The sequence below is a fragment of the Perca flavescens genome, chromosome 12 (genome assembly GCF_004354835.1).
Source record: "Perca flavescens isolate YP-PL-M2 chromosome 12, PFLA_1.0, whole genome shotgun sequence".
NCBI lineage: Eukaryota > Metazoa > Chordata > Actinopteri > Perciformes > Percidae > Perca > Perca flavescens.
The window spans coordinates 23,494,934-23,509,684 of NC_041342.1; the positions used below are offsets into that span (position 1 = coordinate 23,494,934).

The 14,751-nt window shown below is 39.9% G+C and overlaps 1 protein-coding gene across 2 annotated transcripts in view; it reads left to right on the forward strand.

The window, feature by feature from the left end:
* The window catches only part of dab1b (DAB adaptor protein 1b), a 44,873-nt gene that overhangs the window by 23,395 nt on the left and 6,727 nt on the right, over nt 1–14,751 (forward strand). For both annotated transcript variants that reach the window (XM_028593370.1, XM_028593371.1), the window contains 8 exons: nt 2,663–2,761; nt 4,553–4,684; nt 6,018–6,137; nt 6,628–6,666; nt 9,318–9,383; nt 10,893–10,952; nt 12,914–12,961; nt 13,252–13,360. In XM_028593370.1, the coding sequence (XP_028449171.1) occupies nt 2,663–2,761; nt 4,553–4,684; nt 6,018–6,137; nt 6,628–6,666; nt 9,318–9,383; nt 10,893–10,952; nt 12,914–12,961; nt 13,252–13,360 (673 nt within the window). The remainder of the gene's footprint in view (nt 1–2,662; nt 2,762–4,552; nt 4,685–6,017; nt 6,138–6,627; nt 6,667–9,317; nt 9,384–10,892; nt 10,953–12,913; nt 12,962–13,251; nt 13,361–14,751) is intronic.

The window sequence follows — 14,751 nt, forward strand, 5'->3', positions numbered from 1 at the left end:
ACTTAAGTAGGAAATTTTCAATGTTTAGTGTGTGACTGCAAGAACACACACCCGCACCCAATTTGTCTGCCTCTTGAATGTCTTCTCATGTCAGTCACAGCCTTCTATTTTTACTACAAAGTCCTTGATGTTATAGCACATATGCAAACTGTGATAATGTTACTCAGCCAATGTTCTTTACAGAATTTTGCAACAAAATTAGTTCAAATTCAGCCCAACAGAAAGTCTGAATACTGGTGATTGTGGATGAAAGGGTTGAGTATTCTTGAACTTATTTTAGTAAAATGCACTGTAAATTAAAATACTGCCTGTCAAGTTTTCTGTTCCTGCACATGCACAGTTTATCGTGATAACAAGTGCAGATTTACCACTTGAAATGTTTTGTCATTTTCAAAATAATGGGTCCTTGATGTCAGACAGCGGTAGACTAAAGCAGGCTTCTTACTTCTTGTCGGCTACCGTCAATTTCATTGGCTGGAATGACGACTGAGGATCGCAGATTTTACCTAAGCTACCTAATTTTGCTAAAATAAGCAGGTCTTAAATGTGCCCTTGATGACTACACAAATTATTATTATAAATAACTGAAGCTAAAGCTAGATGTCCCATGTAAGAAGTATCCTCACCAGTTAATGATCCATGACATGGAAATAAACAGCATTGTTCTCCTAAAATTATACTGTAAGTATGGCAAGGGAACATAATCTGTAAGCCAACAAAATAATGTAGTTTGAAAAGCCCCTGACTTTGGAAGTAATGCAGTTTGGTTACTACTGTTGGTATTAAGCTAGTTAGGCAGACGTGCTAAAGTTAGCAGCTTACGTTAGAGCAGATAAACACACAATTAAAGCAGTCTTGCTGTTGTAATATTAGGCTACAAAAAACATCATTCAAACTTTTTAAATGCCAGATATCACTATTAATAGAGCACACCACTTCAACATATGAAGAAATCCAAAGCTCAACAGACCTGCTGTGCCTAGTTACGGTTGCTAAGTTATGATTAAATAATTGCTGTTCAGGTGTGGGGTTTAGCTAACAGTCAATTATCAATAGAAATGGCATTTCACTGAGAAAATGTGTGTGTCCTCTTCTTAGAAGTTTATTCTGTATCCTCTTAAATGCCAGCTGTGTGTACTGGGTCCAAAGTAAAAGGCAGGAAATACTTCAATCACTCTCTTTGTTGGGAGGGGGTGGGGGTGGGGGCAGCAGCACAAGCATCTTTGCAGTAGGTGGCTATGGGATAAATCCTCCTCCAAAACAGGACGTATACCCATGATTTTTTTAGTATCTTCTCACACACTTTGCTGGTGCTTAAATGTGTGGGAAGCCCCACGAGAAGAGGAGTATAGCTGGAAGGAAAAGCCTCTCATCACCCATATCCATTCCAAAGGATATGTCCATTAAAGGATATGTCCATTAAAACAACTTTTTCCCTGCCTCGATCTGACATTTCAGCAGTGCCCTCCATACGACTCCAGTAGTCACCAAACCACTAGCCAGTTACAGTCAATGGGGCAGTCGATACAGACCTGCTATTATCTGGACAGGGGATAGAGGAGGGGACGGGGGTCTCTATTGAACTGCCTCTCGTTGCCTTGAGGACTAATCCACCAAATGGAGAAGCCGTTTGCTGATTGACAACATCCATCGACTTGCCCGCCCGCCTCTCTCCCACTTACTCTCTACCTCTTCCTTATCCCTGTTGCCTGTTCTGCTCTTTATCCTCCTCTCTTTACCCTTTCCCTCTTTATACCCTCTTTATCCCTTCAGCTCCTCTTTTTCTCATATGAATGTACATTTATGTATGTTAAGATGGACGGATATTTTTCCTTTAACATTTCCCTGCAGAAGCAGAGCTTGATGGTGATTAATGCAACCTATTATGGCTTGGGTTTTAAATATAAGCTGAGCTTTAAAAAAAGAAAGGTGAAGCGGAGGGTAGCTGATTTACAGAAGAGGTCGACCACTCATCATTGTTACGGGGCCTGCAGTTTTGTCAGACGTATTCAGCATAGCGGGCAGGTCTTTCTTCTTCCCTTATCTCTTCTCCTCTTTTGCTTTTTTCCTCTCTTCTCCTGCAGGCTTTGTTCTATTAAAGATATGTCAAGCACACAGGTCGCGTCAAATGGAACACGGTGGAAATGTTAATTGTTTTCTTTATTAGAGTTGAAAATATACGAAAAAAGGGAGCTGATGAGATCCATGTGAAAAACGTACTTCAAAGGCTCTATTGGTTCTTCAGTCAGCACTATGCGAAGTTGTCAGAGTGAGCTGGTCGGTCAGCAGCTCGATCCATTCTGTCAGCAAATCTCACCTTTTTGTTGTTAGCTAGCTCTTGTGTGTGTCACGTTGAAGTGCAGTAAACCTACTTCAAGAAAAGGGAAGAAAAAAAATAGGCCGCAATAATAATAAGACTTGCTGCGCAAGTCGACGTGTGAATTCCTCTGAGAGTGAAGCTTCAAGAAACGGCACATGAAAGAACATTCTGTCCTATCACACCTTATGTAACTCCTATCACCCTACCCCCCCCAATCCCCCCACCCCCCAGATTCTTCCACTGTCACACTCACCTGAGTCGGAAGAGAAGAAGGCTCACTGTCTCTCATGCTGAGCTCATATCCTTTCATCTCCTCATGTCGTTTCCTTTAATCTCCTGCAGGGAATGGCTTCCTCGGCACGTTCCAAAGGGGAGCACAAGCAGAGAGTGTTCTTGACGGTCTCTTTCGGCGGGATCAAGATTTACTGTGAGAGATCAGGGGTGAGTAGCATGTCAGCGAGTGGGCCTCGTGGCAGAGCTACACCGTGAGGCCTCCGCCAGCTGTTGTAACTGTGAACCTACAGTATAGGACATCCAGAGGGCAAACGCCCGCATGGTTCAGTTCACGATTGCCAGGGCCGCCATCTTGTAAGCCTGGCTGGCATGGTTGACATATTAGTACGAATACCTGTGCAGAAGGAAGATGATTCACAAGGTTGTGCTGAAATTAAACAATTCCATCATGGAAATTAGCAAAAATCCAAATTCCTCTCCATATATCAACACAAAATGAGCAGTAATATGCTTTCCCCAGGACAGTTTGCCCTTTTGTTCATACAGATTGAGCTTGACAACATAAAGTTACCGGTCTTGCCTTTGATATTTAACCCTGAGAAAACTGGTTTAACACATACCCTAGGAAGATTAGGGGTTAGCTGCAGGACCTACCAAAGATCACTCAGGCCCTGCCTAGTAACGATAGCCCAGTGAGTGATGTAATGGTGATGCTATAAGACGGGATTTTTCCGCCTCCATCCTGGCTTCCATCCCCCTGGCGGACTCAGAGGCCTGCTGTTCCATTACAGGATGATCGAGGGGCTGGGCTCTCCCCCGTCCTGGGGCGTAGTGTTGGCTAGATAGGCCCACTCTGCTCATCAGCGCTAACCGATAATTAGCACTCCGTTCCACCCCTTAATGATCATTGCCACTAATGCTAATTACACCACAGCTCCACCTCAGCTGTCGTTAGAGCTAAACTGATAATTATGCAACAGCATTTGTCCCGTGGCTGCAGACCCCCAACCCCACCGCCAACCGTCTACTCCCAAAAAAACACCTATCTTTGATTATATCTCTTTTCATTATGACTGGTGGTGATAGTGGCGTGTCTAACGCCTCTAATGAAAAAGAACATTAAGCGTCCCGCCAACACCAACCAGCTCAACGGCTTTTGACAAGCTCATTTGTTCTTTTGGAAATCATGCCCCCTAATGCTCCTCACTTTATTTACTGATTACTGGCGGTAAATAACACTCCACACTTAATATCCCTTTTGAGTTATTATGGGGAATGGGGATCACTCCAGCACAGGCAGCGTCAGCAAGCATTTATATGGAAATACTTTATGCAAAGCTGACATGATTCTCCACTGAATCGAGTAGACTAGTCATATTAGTTTTGTATTTTACATTAATCTGAGATGATACTAGCGACGCTCCCCTCTGAATTATAATATAATATATAATATATAATATTTAAATGAAAGCTCCTCCCAAGTGCCTAAGCTTATCTCTGCTAATAGTGAAGCGGAAAGTGGGTGTGCCTGAGTGACAGCTGAATTACAATCTGTGTGTGTGTGTGTGTGTGTGTGTGTGTGTGTGTGTGTGTGTGTGTGTGTGTGTGTGTGTGTGTTTTCGAATCCTGCTGATATCAAAGATGGAGATACATAAAGAAAAAAATGGACCAAGAGATGTCACCCAATCTGACGGATCAGCACAAAACAAGCATCATGCTACTGGATTACAAGTTATATAGTAGCTGTAGAGTACTTTGTAATAGAGATTTAAATTCACACACTTGGTTTCATTTTGCTCAACAATATGCAAAGATATTTGAATGTTGACCTACTTTTACTGCCAACACAGTGTACAGTACTTTTTACTAGGCAGAAATGAAACGAGATGCTTTTTTGCATCGTTAAGGGTTGCAAGACATACAGTAGATCGTGTGATTACCCTATGTCACCTGGCCCACGTGGTCTTTTCTGTAACACTTTGCATCTCTGCCATGTAGGTGCTCATGCATCACCACTCAGTCCATGAGATCAGCTACATCGCAAAGGACACCAGGGACCACCGGGCCTTTGGCTACGTCTGTGGGAAGGAGGGCCACCACAAGTTTGTGGCCGTCAAGACCGCGCAGTCGGTAGGTGCCACTCTGCTAGAGCTGTTTTTAAGTTATTTTAGGCAAGTCCAAGTCAAATCTCAAGTCCTTGACGGCAGTTCCAAAAAAGTCACAAGACTGTATAAGAAAATTGAATATCAGGTCTTTTTAAATTTCTAAAAGCTGACCATTAACATGGCAAAAGATTTTAAACATTGTCCTTTTAAAGATGTGTTAAAATAAGTGTTTTTAAAAAGATGAGACCAAGTCCATGCAAATTATAGACCAAACAAGAAAACACCCATTTTGATAAAAATTTGAGACTTTAGTGTTTTTGCATTCAAGTCTCCATTAGTCCATGGGCAGTTAAATCCTCATTTTTGTCAAGTTTGACTCAAGCCCATGTCTCAAGCCTACATGTGCACTCATTTGTTCAATCACAAATGTTCAACAACAGCTCAAGAGCTCCGGTGGAGACGTGTGGAATAAACAAACGACGGTTTAATTGAAGATTGCTTGAGTGATTCTCATGAAGGTGATATATAAGTGAATTTCCCCATTGTGGGATAAATAAAGTATTATCTATTATCTAATCTAATCTCATGAACGCCTTGAATTTGAAAATTTGAAAATTTGGGAGGTGCACTTCCAAAACACATTTTTGGCCATAATAAAAGAATGTCTTTGCTATATATATATATATATATATATATATATATATATATATATATATATATATATATATATATATATATATATATATATGCTGGGTTAAAGCATCCACATTTTGCCAAAATATACACTTAATACCTTTTATTAAATGCCTTCAAAGTCTTCACTACATATGTTATATGAGTGTGGACGGGTATAGATGTAAACTGCAACATGACCGGTTTGGCAAGGCATACAACCGCAAGGCGGTAATTCTATTTTCTACTACATTATTTTCAGGTCAGATGTATTTAAAACAATACACTAGTTGATCATATAGATACTAAGTATACAAGCAGATATCATCACTGTGATGAGGTCAGAGCCAAACATCTTCATGTTCTGCATTCATATAATCTATTATATTTGAGTTGGCTGACTAAAATGCCATTGGAATATTTCAATAAATAAAATTCTAAACAGTCATGAAGGTCACGCCCCATAATAAAACATATTCATTAAACTGTTAAGGATAACAGTAAAATCAAGTCTTAGTCACCTCAGAATTCTGTTAAAGGGTTAACTATTTGTTTTCTAATGTTATTATTATTGTTACTATGTTTTTTCTTTATTTGTGCATTTTCTCTCATTTCTTACATCCCTCTTCTTATTTCTACTCCTTCATTTTCCACATCCTCTTCTTCCTCTTCCTTCTCTCGTCCAGGCGGAGCCTCTCATCATTGACCTGCGTGACCTCTTTACGCTCATCTATGACATTAAACAGCGGGAGGAGATGGAGAAGAAGGCCCAGAAGGACAAACAGTGTGAGCAGGCAGTCTACCAGGTAGGACGGCACATTTCTGCTTTTTTTCTTTTCCCATACGGAGGCGAGATCACACATTACAACTCAGGCAGCATTTGATTCACACAACAGAAATCTTAACACTTCCTCTGAAGTGCAGTGCAGACTGTTTGTCTGCACCATTTATTTCTACTGTATGTTGAATATCTAAATATAATGTAAATGCAACAGGTTAAGATGCTTTTTTTTATTGGAGTCAGGTATGTGTGACAGGAAATGCATGCGTTGGTGTCTGTGTGTGTGCGTGTGCGTGTGTGTGTGTGTGTGTGTACCAAATCACTGTTTCATTAAAACGCAACACGCTGTCAGTGTGTAATTATGTTCGCTTGCAGGAAAAGACGGACTGAAATGAATGTATTTGTTTTTCCGTCCTTCCTCCATTTGTTTTCTAATTAGACTTTAAATTGAGCTGCACTGTATTACTGATGAAAAACAAAATGTGTCATCTGTCTTCTGTCCCACCACTGCACAGACCATCCTGGAGGACGAAGTGGACGATCCCGTTTACCAGGTAGGTCCGTAGGCACACCGAGCAGGGACGAAACACTGCTGACCTTGATGCTCTTCTAGCTTCACTGGTGCTGTTTTCACTCTTAAAGTTTGGAATAAGAAAAAAAAAAAAAAACACAACAATGATTCCTTAATTTAAATATCTCCTCCAGTCACTGATCTGCTTGAATTATTGATTCATGATATTCCACCACTCCAGTAATACACAGTAGACCATCCTAGTGGACAGTTTTGTTCAACCATTCAACTCCCATTTGCCAGTGCAGTGTTGTAAAACCATATTTTTAAGTTGATCTGTGTCAATGTTCTGATTTCTTCCAAAGACATGCCCCCCCCCCCCCCTGACTGGTTGTTACCCTTTCCCCTTCTTTTTGCCCTGTGCATTTATTTGGGTGAACATGTTATTTTTTTTGTTTTTTTCGCTGTGTTTGCTCACACTGAATACAGACAACACTAACTCTTACTCTGAATGCTATGTTCAGTGGTATGTCCAACTACCTCCCAGATCACCTCTGTTCTTTGCTCTTGAAGTGTGTTTTTGCATAAAGTCATTCCATTTGCAGCTTTTTCAATTATGTTGATGTTGGTTGACAAAACTCCAGACCAGCCAGAATCTTGTAGCAGTACTTTGACATTTTGGGAAATACACTTATGTAAAAAGACTCATATCTGTGCAGTGAATATATAGCTGGAGCCAGCAGCCAATTAGCCTAGCTTAGCATAAAGACTGGAAACGGGGGGAAAACCCATTAGCTTAGTTCTGTCCAAAAGGTAACACAAACCGCCTAACAGCACCTAAAACAAGCTGCAGTGAGTGTTAACTTGATTTTGATTTAGTTTTAGTCGTTTGACAAAAATGTAAAGAGTTTTTGTCCAATTTTAGTCATTTGGTTTTAGTTAGTCTTTTAGTCTCATTTTTGTCATGTTTTGTTTTTATTTTTATGTCTTGTAATTATTTGAGGCTACAGCTATCGCCATCTTTGTTGTGTACAGTTAACGTGGTTACAGGTGTCGTTCTCATCTATCAAGTTAGTGGTAGTCTATATCAACAACGTTCTTATTTACAGGATTGTCCCGTGCTGCCGGAGGTTCCGCCTAATGAACCGTTTGGCTGTTTACACACACAGGGTCCATGTTACTCTGGTCTGCAGTAACACAAACAGACTGATTCTCCTCAGTTAATCTCGTTATCATTTCTAAACTCTGACTGTTTGAACAGAACAGCTCACTCTCTCTTGTTCCTGCTCACCTACAATTAGCATTAGCATTAGCATTAGCGGTGCTAGCTGTACTCTCCACTATAGAGCAACTGATCGTTCAGAAGCTGGATTAACTCACTTGTTCATTATAGTACTGTTCATTGTCTGTGTTCAGTTTGAGAAAAGAAGCTAAACATCGGATAACATAGCGTTATTTCTTTCGCGAAGATCTAGAGGAAGATTTAGATGGTTGACTGCCGACATGAATCCTACTTATTCCTTTCAAAATTAAAGATAGCTGACTGAAAATAATGTTAGCCTTGTTACATCTACATCCACAGCACTTTATAATGTTACACTAACTTACCTTTTTTTTTTTTTTTTTTTTTTTACAAACATCAGTGTGCTGCTAGCATATTTTCGTAGTTTGTCCCAACATTTCTTTTTGCTGCTTCTTGGTAATTCTGAGTGGATTGTAAAATAATAAAGTCCATAAATAACATTGGATAACATTTCTGACAGAGACCTAACGTTACTGAATGAAAGACTTCTTATGGCTATTGCAACAGGTCAAACAGCTCAACAAGAGATATTTTTAGGCGGTGGAGCATACTGTTACTTATTCGGAGATATGTGTGTATAATTCGGCAGATGAATGCAGGTTGTTTAATGAGACTTTGAATTTGTCAATTCATCCGTCTTTCACATTATCATTTAGGTTTTATTTGTTGACCAAAAATGTAGTTAATTCTTGTTTTCAATCATTACTTTTGATTTAGTTTTAGTCTTGTTTACGTCATGAAAAATAGGTTGTTGACCAAATTAACATTGCTGAGCTGGTACGAATTGTATTACAATTCAGACAGTAGTTGTAGTCAGAGCCAGGCTAGCTGTTTTCCTGTTTCCAGTCTTAATGCTAAGCTAAGCTAACCCTGCTAAATAAACGTATTTCCTAAAATGTCAAACTATTCCTTTAATTTGATTTCATTTGAATTATTGAAGCCAATCTTAAGAGGAGATACTGACGGATCTGAGTGATCACTCATGCAAATATTCTGACCTCCGGTCTATTTTCTCTTAAAGAGGTGGAGCATCATATTGCTGATGTTGAAGGGAAGACCTATAGCTAAGACCTCCACATTGCCTTGAACTACTGCCTGACCTATTATACTTGTGCTCTTTCCTCTTCCCACGTCACTCTTTTTTTTTTCTTTCTCTTTACATCACCCCCATTCCTCTTTCCCATGCCCCATTTTTTTTACACCCTTCATATACTTGATCTCATTTCACTCCCCACTCAACGTCATCCTCGCTCCCCTGTGCTTTCATTTATTCTCGTCATGTATCACTCCCTCGTTGTATCTCTCTATTTTATATGCCAACCTTTCTCTCTGTCTTCCCATCTCATTATTCTCTGCACCTCTACGCCTTGCCCACTACTTCTGTTCTATAGTACATAGTGTTTGAGGCTGGACACGAACCCCTCCGTGGCCCCCAGTCAGAGGAGAGCGTTTATCAGGTACAAAGACAAGCATTGCCCCCTTTTTCTTCTCCCTCTTCATGCCCTGTGATAGATGATAATAGTAACAGTACTAACCACATGACTTTATAGCACTTTTCTGAAAGAAGTTACAAAGTGCAGATTGGTTTTGGAGAAAGGATTTTCTGGGGATTCAAAGGTCTCAAAACTCAAACTCAGGTTTCTATTTTAATGTAGCTACAAATTAAAAGCCATTCCAAAAAAAAAGCCAAGAACCAAATGAAGCTGTGAGATCTATTATAAAGATTTTAGTCCATAACTCCATGCAATAATTAAAACTGATCCTCTGTCAAAAAATGAAAATTACCTTTTTTACTTTTTCTACATTTGTATATCACACCAAGTGACAAAGACATTGTGTTTCCTGTGGCTTCTTCACAATAAAAGCCATTTTTCGCCAGTTGCAGCACTTTTAGCAGCAGTAGGAATGTTCCATTTGCATTAGCAGTAACTAAGAACACTAAACAGTGAGGCTATCAATGAAATAAAATGACACTGGATTACATGCATGCATCGTTTCCTGTGCGTGTAAAAGCAAATTGAATTCAGCATGGGTCTCGGCCACAACCAATGAAAACTGCTAAATAGAGAGGTAATTAGGATTAGGATTATAACTTTACGTACTAAAAAATAAAAAGGCGGCCGTTTTACTGTATTTTAAACGATGCCTCATGTAGTGTCTAAAACAGCTACAGAAGAGTCAAGGTTAGTTGTTTAATCTGGATAGTTCACTCAAAGCCTGTATACCAGGCTCCTTTTATATATCCAACACTTTGACCTTTTGGTTTTAGACCATTTGAAAGACCAGCTAGGACTCCAGGGACCTGTCGTATGGTTTAATCCTACCCCTTTCCCTCCCTTTCTCTCCCTCTTTCCCTCCTCCTCCTCCTCCTCTTTTTGCCTCTCTGTATCTTGCTCTGAAGATGAAAGATGCAGAGAGAGAGATTAATCACTTGCCATGCCATTTGATCTCAGAATGAAACAAGATCAATAGACTTCGGATAAATTGTAACGGAAAGTTAACCAGTCGAGGGAGCGATAGGGACACAGCGCGGTGAGGTTAAGAGCAACAGATAGTTTGAATAAATGTGAGAGAAATATTCAGCCAGAGCTGAGACATTTTCGTATTGTCGGATGAACCAGTTGAGACATACTGTTGCAGAATAACAGTAGGCTTTCTTAGTACTCACAAAACCAGCATGCACGATCCTAGAGCATCGTTTGCAATCAATATTGATTTAAGTAGAATTGATTCAACTAAACAGCTGTAGAATTTGCATTATCCCATTGCTCTAAAAAATAAAATTACATCTTATAAAAATGACTGAATCGAAATTGATGCAGAAAGCTTTGTCTTTTTAAATAGACATGTTTCGGTTCTTGTAAGATCCTGTTTTTTTAATAACCCACCCTGTTAAAAAGAAAACCTAAAAAAAGGTGTTTCTCTGTCACTTACGTATGTTTGGATTGACCTCCAATCCAATGCAGGTCCCAACCAGTCAGCAGAAGGAAGGGATCTATGATGTCCCAAAACGCCATTTCATGACTGTAGGTGTTTTTATTTTTTATTATTTGTTTCTTTACTCTTCTACTTGCAAACCTCTCTTTAAGATCCTCTTGAAGGAAGTGCATTAAGCCCCCTTTGACAGTATATAGCATATACTGTATATCGTAATATTTTTCTCTGCTGTATCTAATAGTTTTAGTTATATTACAGTCTACAGGCTCTAAAACGTATTTCCCAAGCCTAGAAAGACTCAGACGGAGGGGTCTATGTCTGCACCCGCTTTCTGTGATGATGATGATGATGATGATGATGATGATGATGATAATGAAACAAAGCTACATTGGTCATGCCTAGCCTGCTTTAAGAGAAAAGACTAATTGATTGGTTATCCAAAGTCAGACATGTCCGCAATTTCATTAGAGAGGCAGGCTTCGTATCCAAAATCTGTTGTGACCAGATGGACAAGACAAAATCAGCTTGAAGTCTGTTTGCCGGCCCCGTCTGACTGGTACGGCAGACTGATAAATAAAGGGGTGGCTGTTCCGTCTTCCTCAGAGGATGAGCACGAGAGGTTTGTAGGTGGGGCGGGTGTTGGGTGGAGCTGCATGCAGTGCAGTCACAGCTATATACAATCAAGGCCACCAAACACGCATAGAAACTGTACCTTAATGAATAGCAATATATTTTGTCCGGAAAACAGCCCAAAAAAAGCATTTTTGAGTTCCCCCTCTTTCATCAAACTGAAAATATACTTAATCTCATCCTGGTAGGTTTTATGAGTTCTTCACCACCATGCAGTGACCACGCTATTACATCTCTCTAATCGCTTATAAAAAACATTCATTCAAGCCCATTCGCCACACATTCACCCAGAGACAATTTCCACGCAACTTTTGAAAACAGTGCTAGCAAAGTGCTGCTCTGCTCTTCGCTGTTTGTGCGCTTGTTGCTCAGCATATCAAACAGATAAACCGCCCCGGCCCCCTCGCTATCTCACCCCAACAGCCCATGCCAGTATAAGTAGCAGCGCTTCCATATCTCTTAAGTGTTACTGCTTGTCTGTTCATTCAGTTGGAGCTTTTTAAGAGCCTCGAGCTCCCCTGATGTGTGTCAGTGCCTGCAGGGAGAGACCTCTGTGTACAATGTTTACCTTTTTCCAAATTCAGACTCATTCTGTGACCCTCAATGGTTCCAAAGTGCCGTGCAAACTGTGCAATCTGCCATGTCCCGGCTTATTCAAGGAGGACATAGACACACTGTTAGCAGCAACACTGATTGCTGTGATTCCTCCCTATTCTTTCTTTTGTTTAAATATGTGTGTATCTGTTTATTTGTAGCATGAAAATCCATCCATGTGTTCTGTGTGTTTTTGTGCTTTTTACGGTGATTCATTGTCTGCTTGTGCATGGCCCCAGACACATTTCATGCAACTTAGCCATTCCAGTCTCTTTCATAGCCGCGTCCCCCTTTCCTTTAAGTAATGCGAGTGGAGGACAGAGGGGACTAGAGCTGGGGTCACGTCTGCCTATATGGTGAGGTGGCCTCATTGTCTCGGTTGGGTGGTTTCAGGAGCGTCTTCCTTTCATTTATTTGATGAAATAAACACACTCCTCTGTGTATGTATCTGCTCACGGAGTAGAAACGGCATAATAAAGCGGCTCAGCCTCTCACAGGGGGCCCCTCTTGATTGGCAGACATAAGGATATCTAATCAGAGCCTGTTTTTGTAGGACTGAATAGCCTTTTACCCACTCAATTATAGCGAGCCATGAAAGATTCATTTTAGATCCATTTTCTGATAATAAAAACGAGGGGATAGTTGTTTCTTGCCATCCTCAGCACCCCCCACACCTACCCACCCATGCAACCACCATACCCTATCTGGAGATGGATTTAAGGTTTCACGACTGTGCAAATCTCATTGTCGTGATGTATCACTGGACTTTGTCTCTCTCTCTCTCTCTCTCTCTCTCTCTCCCCCCACCCGTTGGTTCGACTCACAGAACATCAACCACTTTGATCTTTTCGGTGACATGTCCACTCCTCCCTCGGTGAGTACGACCGCACAAAAGCAAATCCCGATTAACTTTGTGTAATTGAAACAAGTTTATAGCTTTGCATGGACAAATTACATTATTTTATCCGTAATATTAGGTCATTTAATTAGGACAGTCGCAGAGATCCAAATTACCTGATTATCCGACAGTTCTGCAGTTTGAAGATAAATGTGCAGCGCGGTGACTTTGATAGAAATGACATCTGTGTGTGTGTGTGTGTGTGTGTGTGTGTGTGTGTGTGTGTGTGTGTGTGTGTGTGTGTGTGTGTGTGCTTTGCCTCCCAGATGCCCCCATCACCTGCCAACACACTGGACCCAAGCAGGAGCAGCCGCCAGCAGCAACACACTCCTGCTGAGTTGTACGCCCCCTTCAGCCCCACCTCTGTGCCGTCAGGTAGCTACCCAGACTGAAACGCTGCATCTTTTCCACAATAAAAAAAAACATAAAAGAGAATAAAGTGCTGGTGGGGATGTGTTTCTTTGATGTGTAGTTTGTGAAAAGCTATGCCAAGATTTTGCAGGATGTGGATTCATCTCACATCGAGCAGCAGTGTGCTAATGCTGTAACCCATGGAGATACTGTAAAAGTTTCTTAAAGAGCCACCATACTGGTGGTATTGTACTGTATATTTTAGTAAAACCATTGACATTGTAGTTTTCCAAGAACATTCAAGAACGTCCCAACATCATTTAAAAACAGCAGCCTACTGAAGAGCGACCTTTTTAATGCAACCTTATTCACATCATACTTTTCACAATGTGCTTGTCCATGATAACACAGCTTATGAAGTCAATGCTTTTCGCTAGCTTAGTCTCAAATCTCAGATGTTGTCCTGGAACACTCCAACAAGGAAGCACTTTCAGGAGCTTGCCAATACATTACCATTTCTTTTTTATTTTTTTATTTATTTGTTTATCTCGAACAATCAACAATGTTGCAAAACATAAAAAACATAAAATAAAACACAAACAATCAGAATCTAAAAACAAAAAATATAAAAAGGATTAGTTTGAGAAGGAGCAGACAGAAGCAAATAGCTTATTTGATCCTGCCCCTTATTTCCCTAAATCATATTATACAAAGTAAAATAGATATGCAAATACAGCATACAATCTTTCGGTCTTACAATAATTTACAACAATACAATAATATACAACAATACCTTTAAATTACAATCCTATGTTTCAGTTTATTCTTTTCTGTATTGTAATGTTGTCTTTAATCTATTTTTGAACTGAATAATATTATGGCTCTGTTTGATATCATTGTTCAGTCCATTCCATAAGGTCACCCCACAAACTGAAGCACACATGCTTTTAACAGTAGTTCGCACAAGAGGTTGCTTAAACATACAATGTCCTCTTAGATGATATCCCCCATTTCTTTCATTAAACATTGCACATATGTTACATGGTAAATTATTTTCTTTAACTTTAAACATCAATTGTACAGTTTTAAATGTAACAATGTCCATAAATTTCAGCAAATGTGAATTAAAGAACAGATGATTAGTGTGTTCATAATACCCAATGTGATTTATTATCCTAATTGCTCTTATTTTTTTCAAGTTGCTTTTGTAGGTATTTCCCCAAACTTCCACACAATATAACATATATGGTACAATAAGTGTGCAGTACAGAGTATGTTAAGTATTTTTATTCAAGATGTATCTGGTTTTGCTCAATATACCAATACTCCTGGCCATCTTTGTGTACAAATATTTAATGTGTGGCTTCCAGCAGAGTTGATGGTCAAGTACAACACCCAGAAATTTATTTTCATAG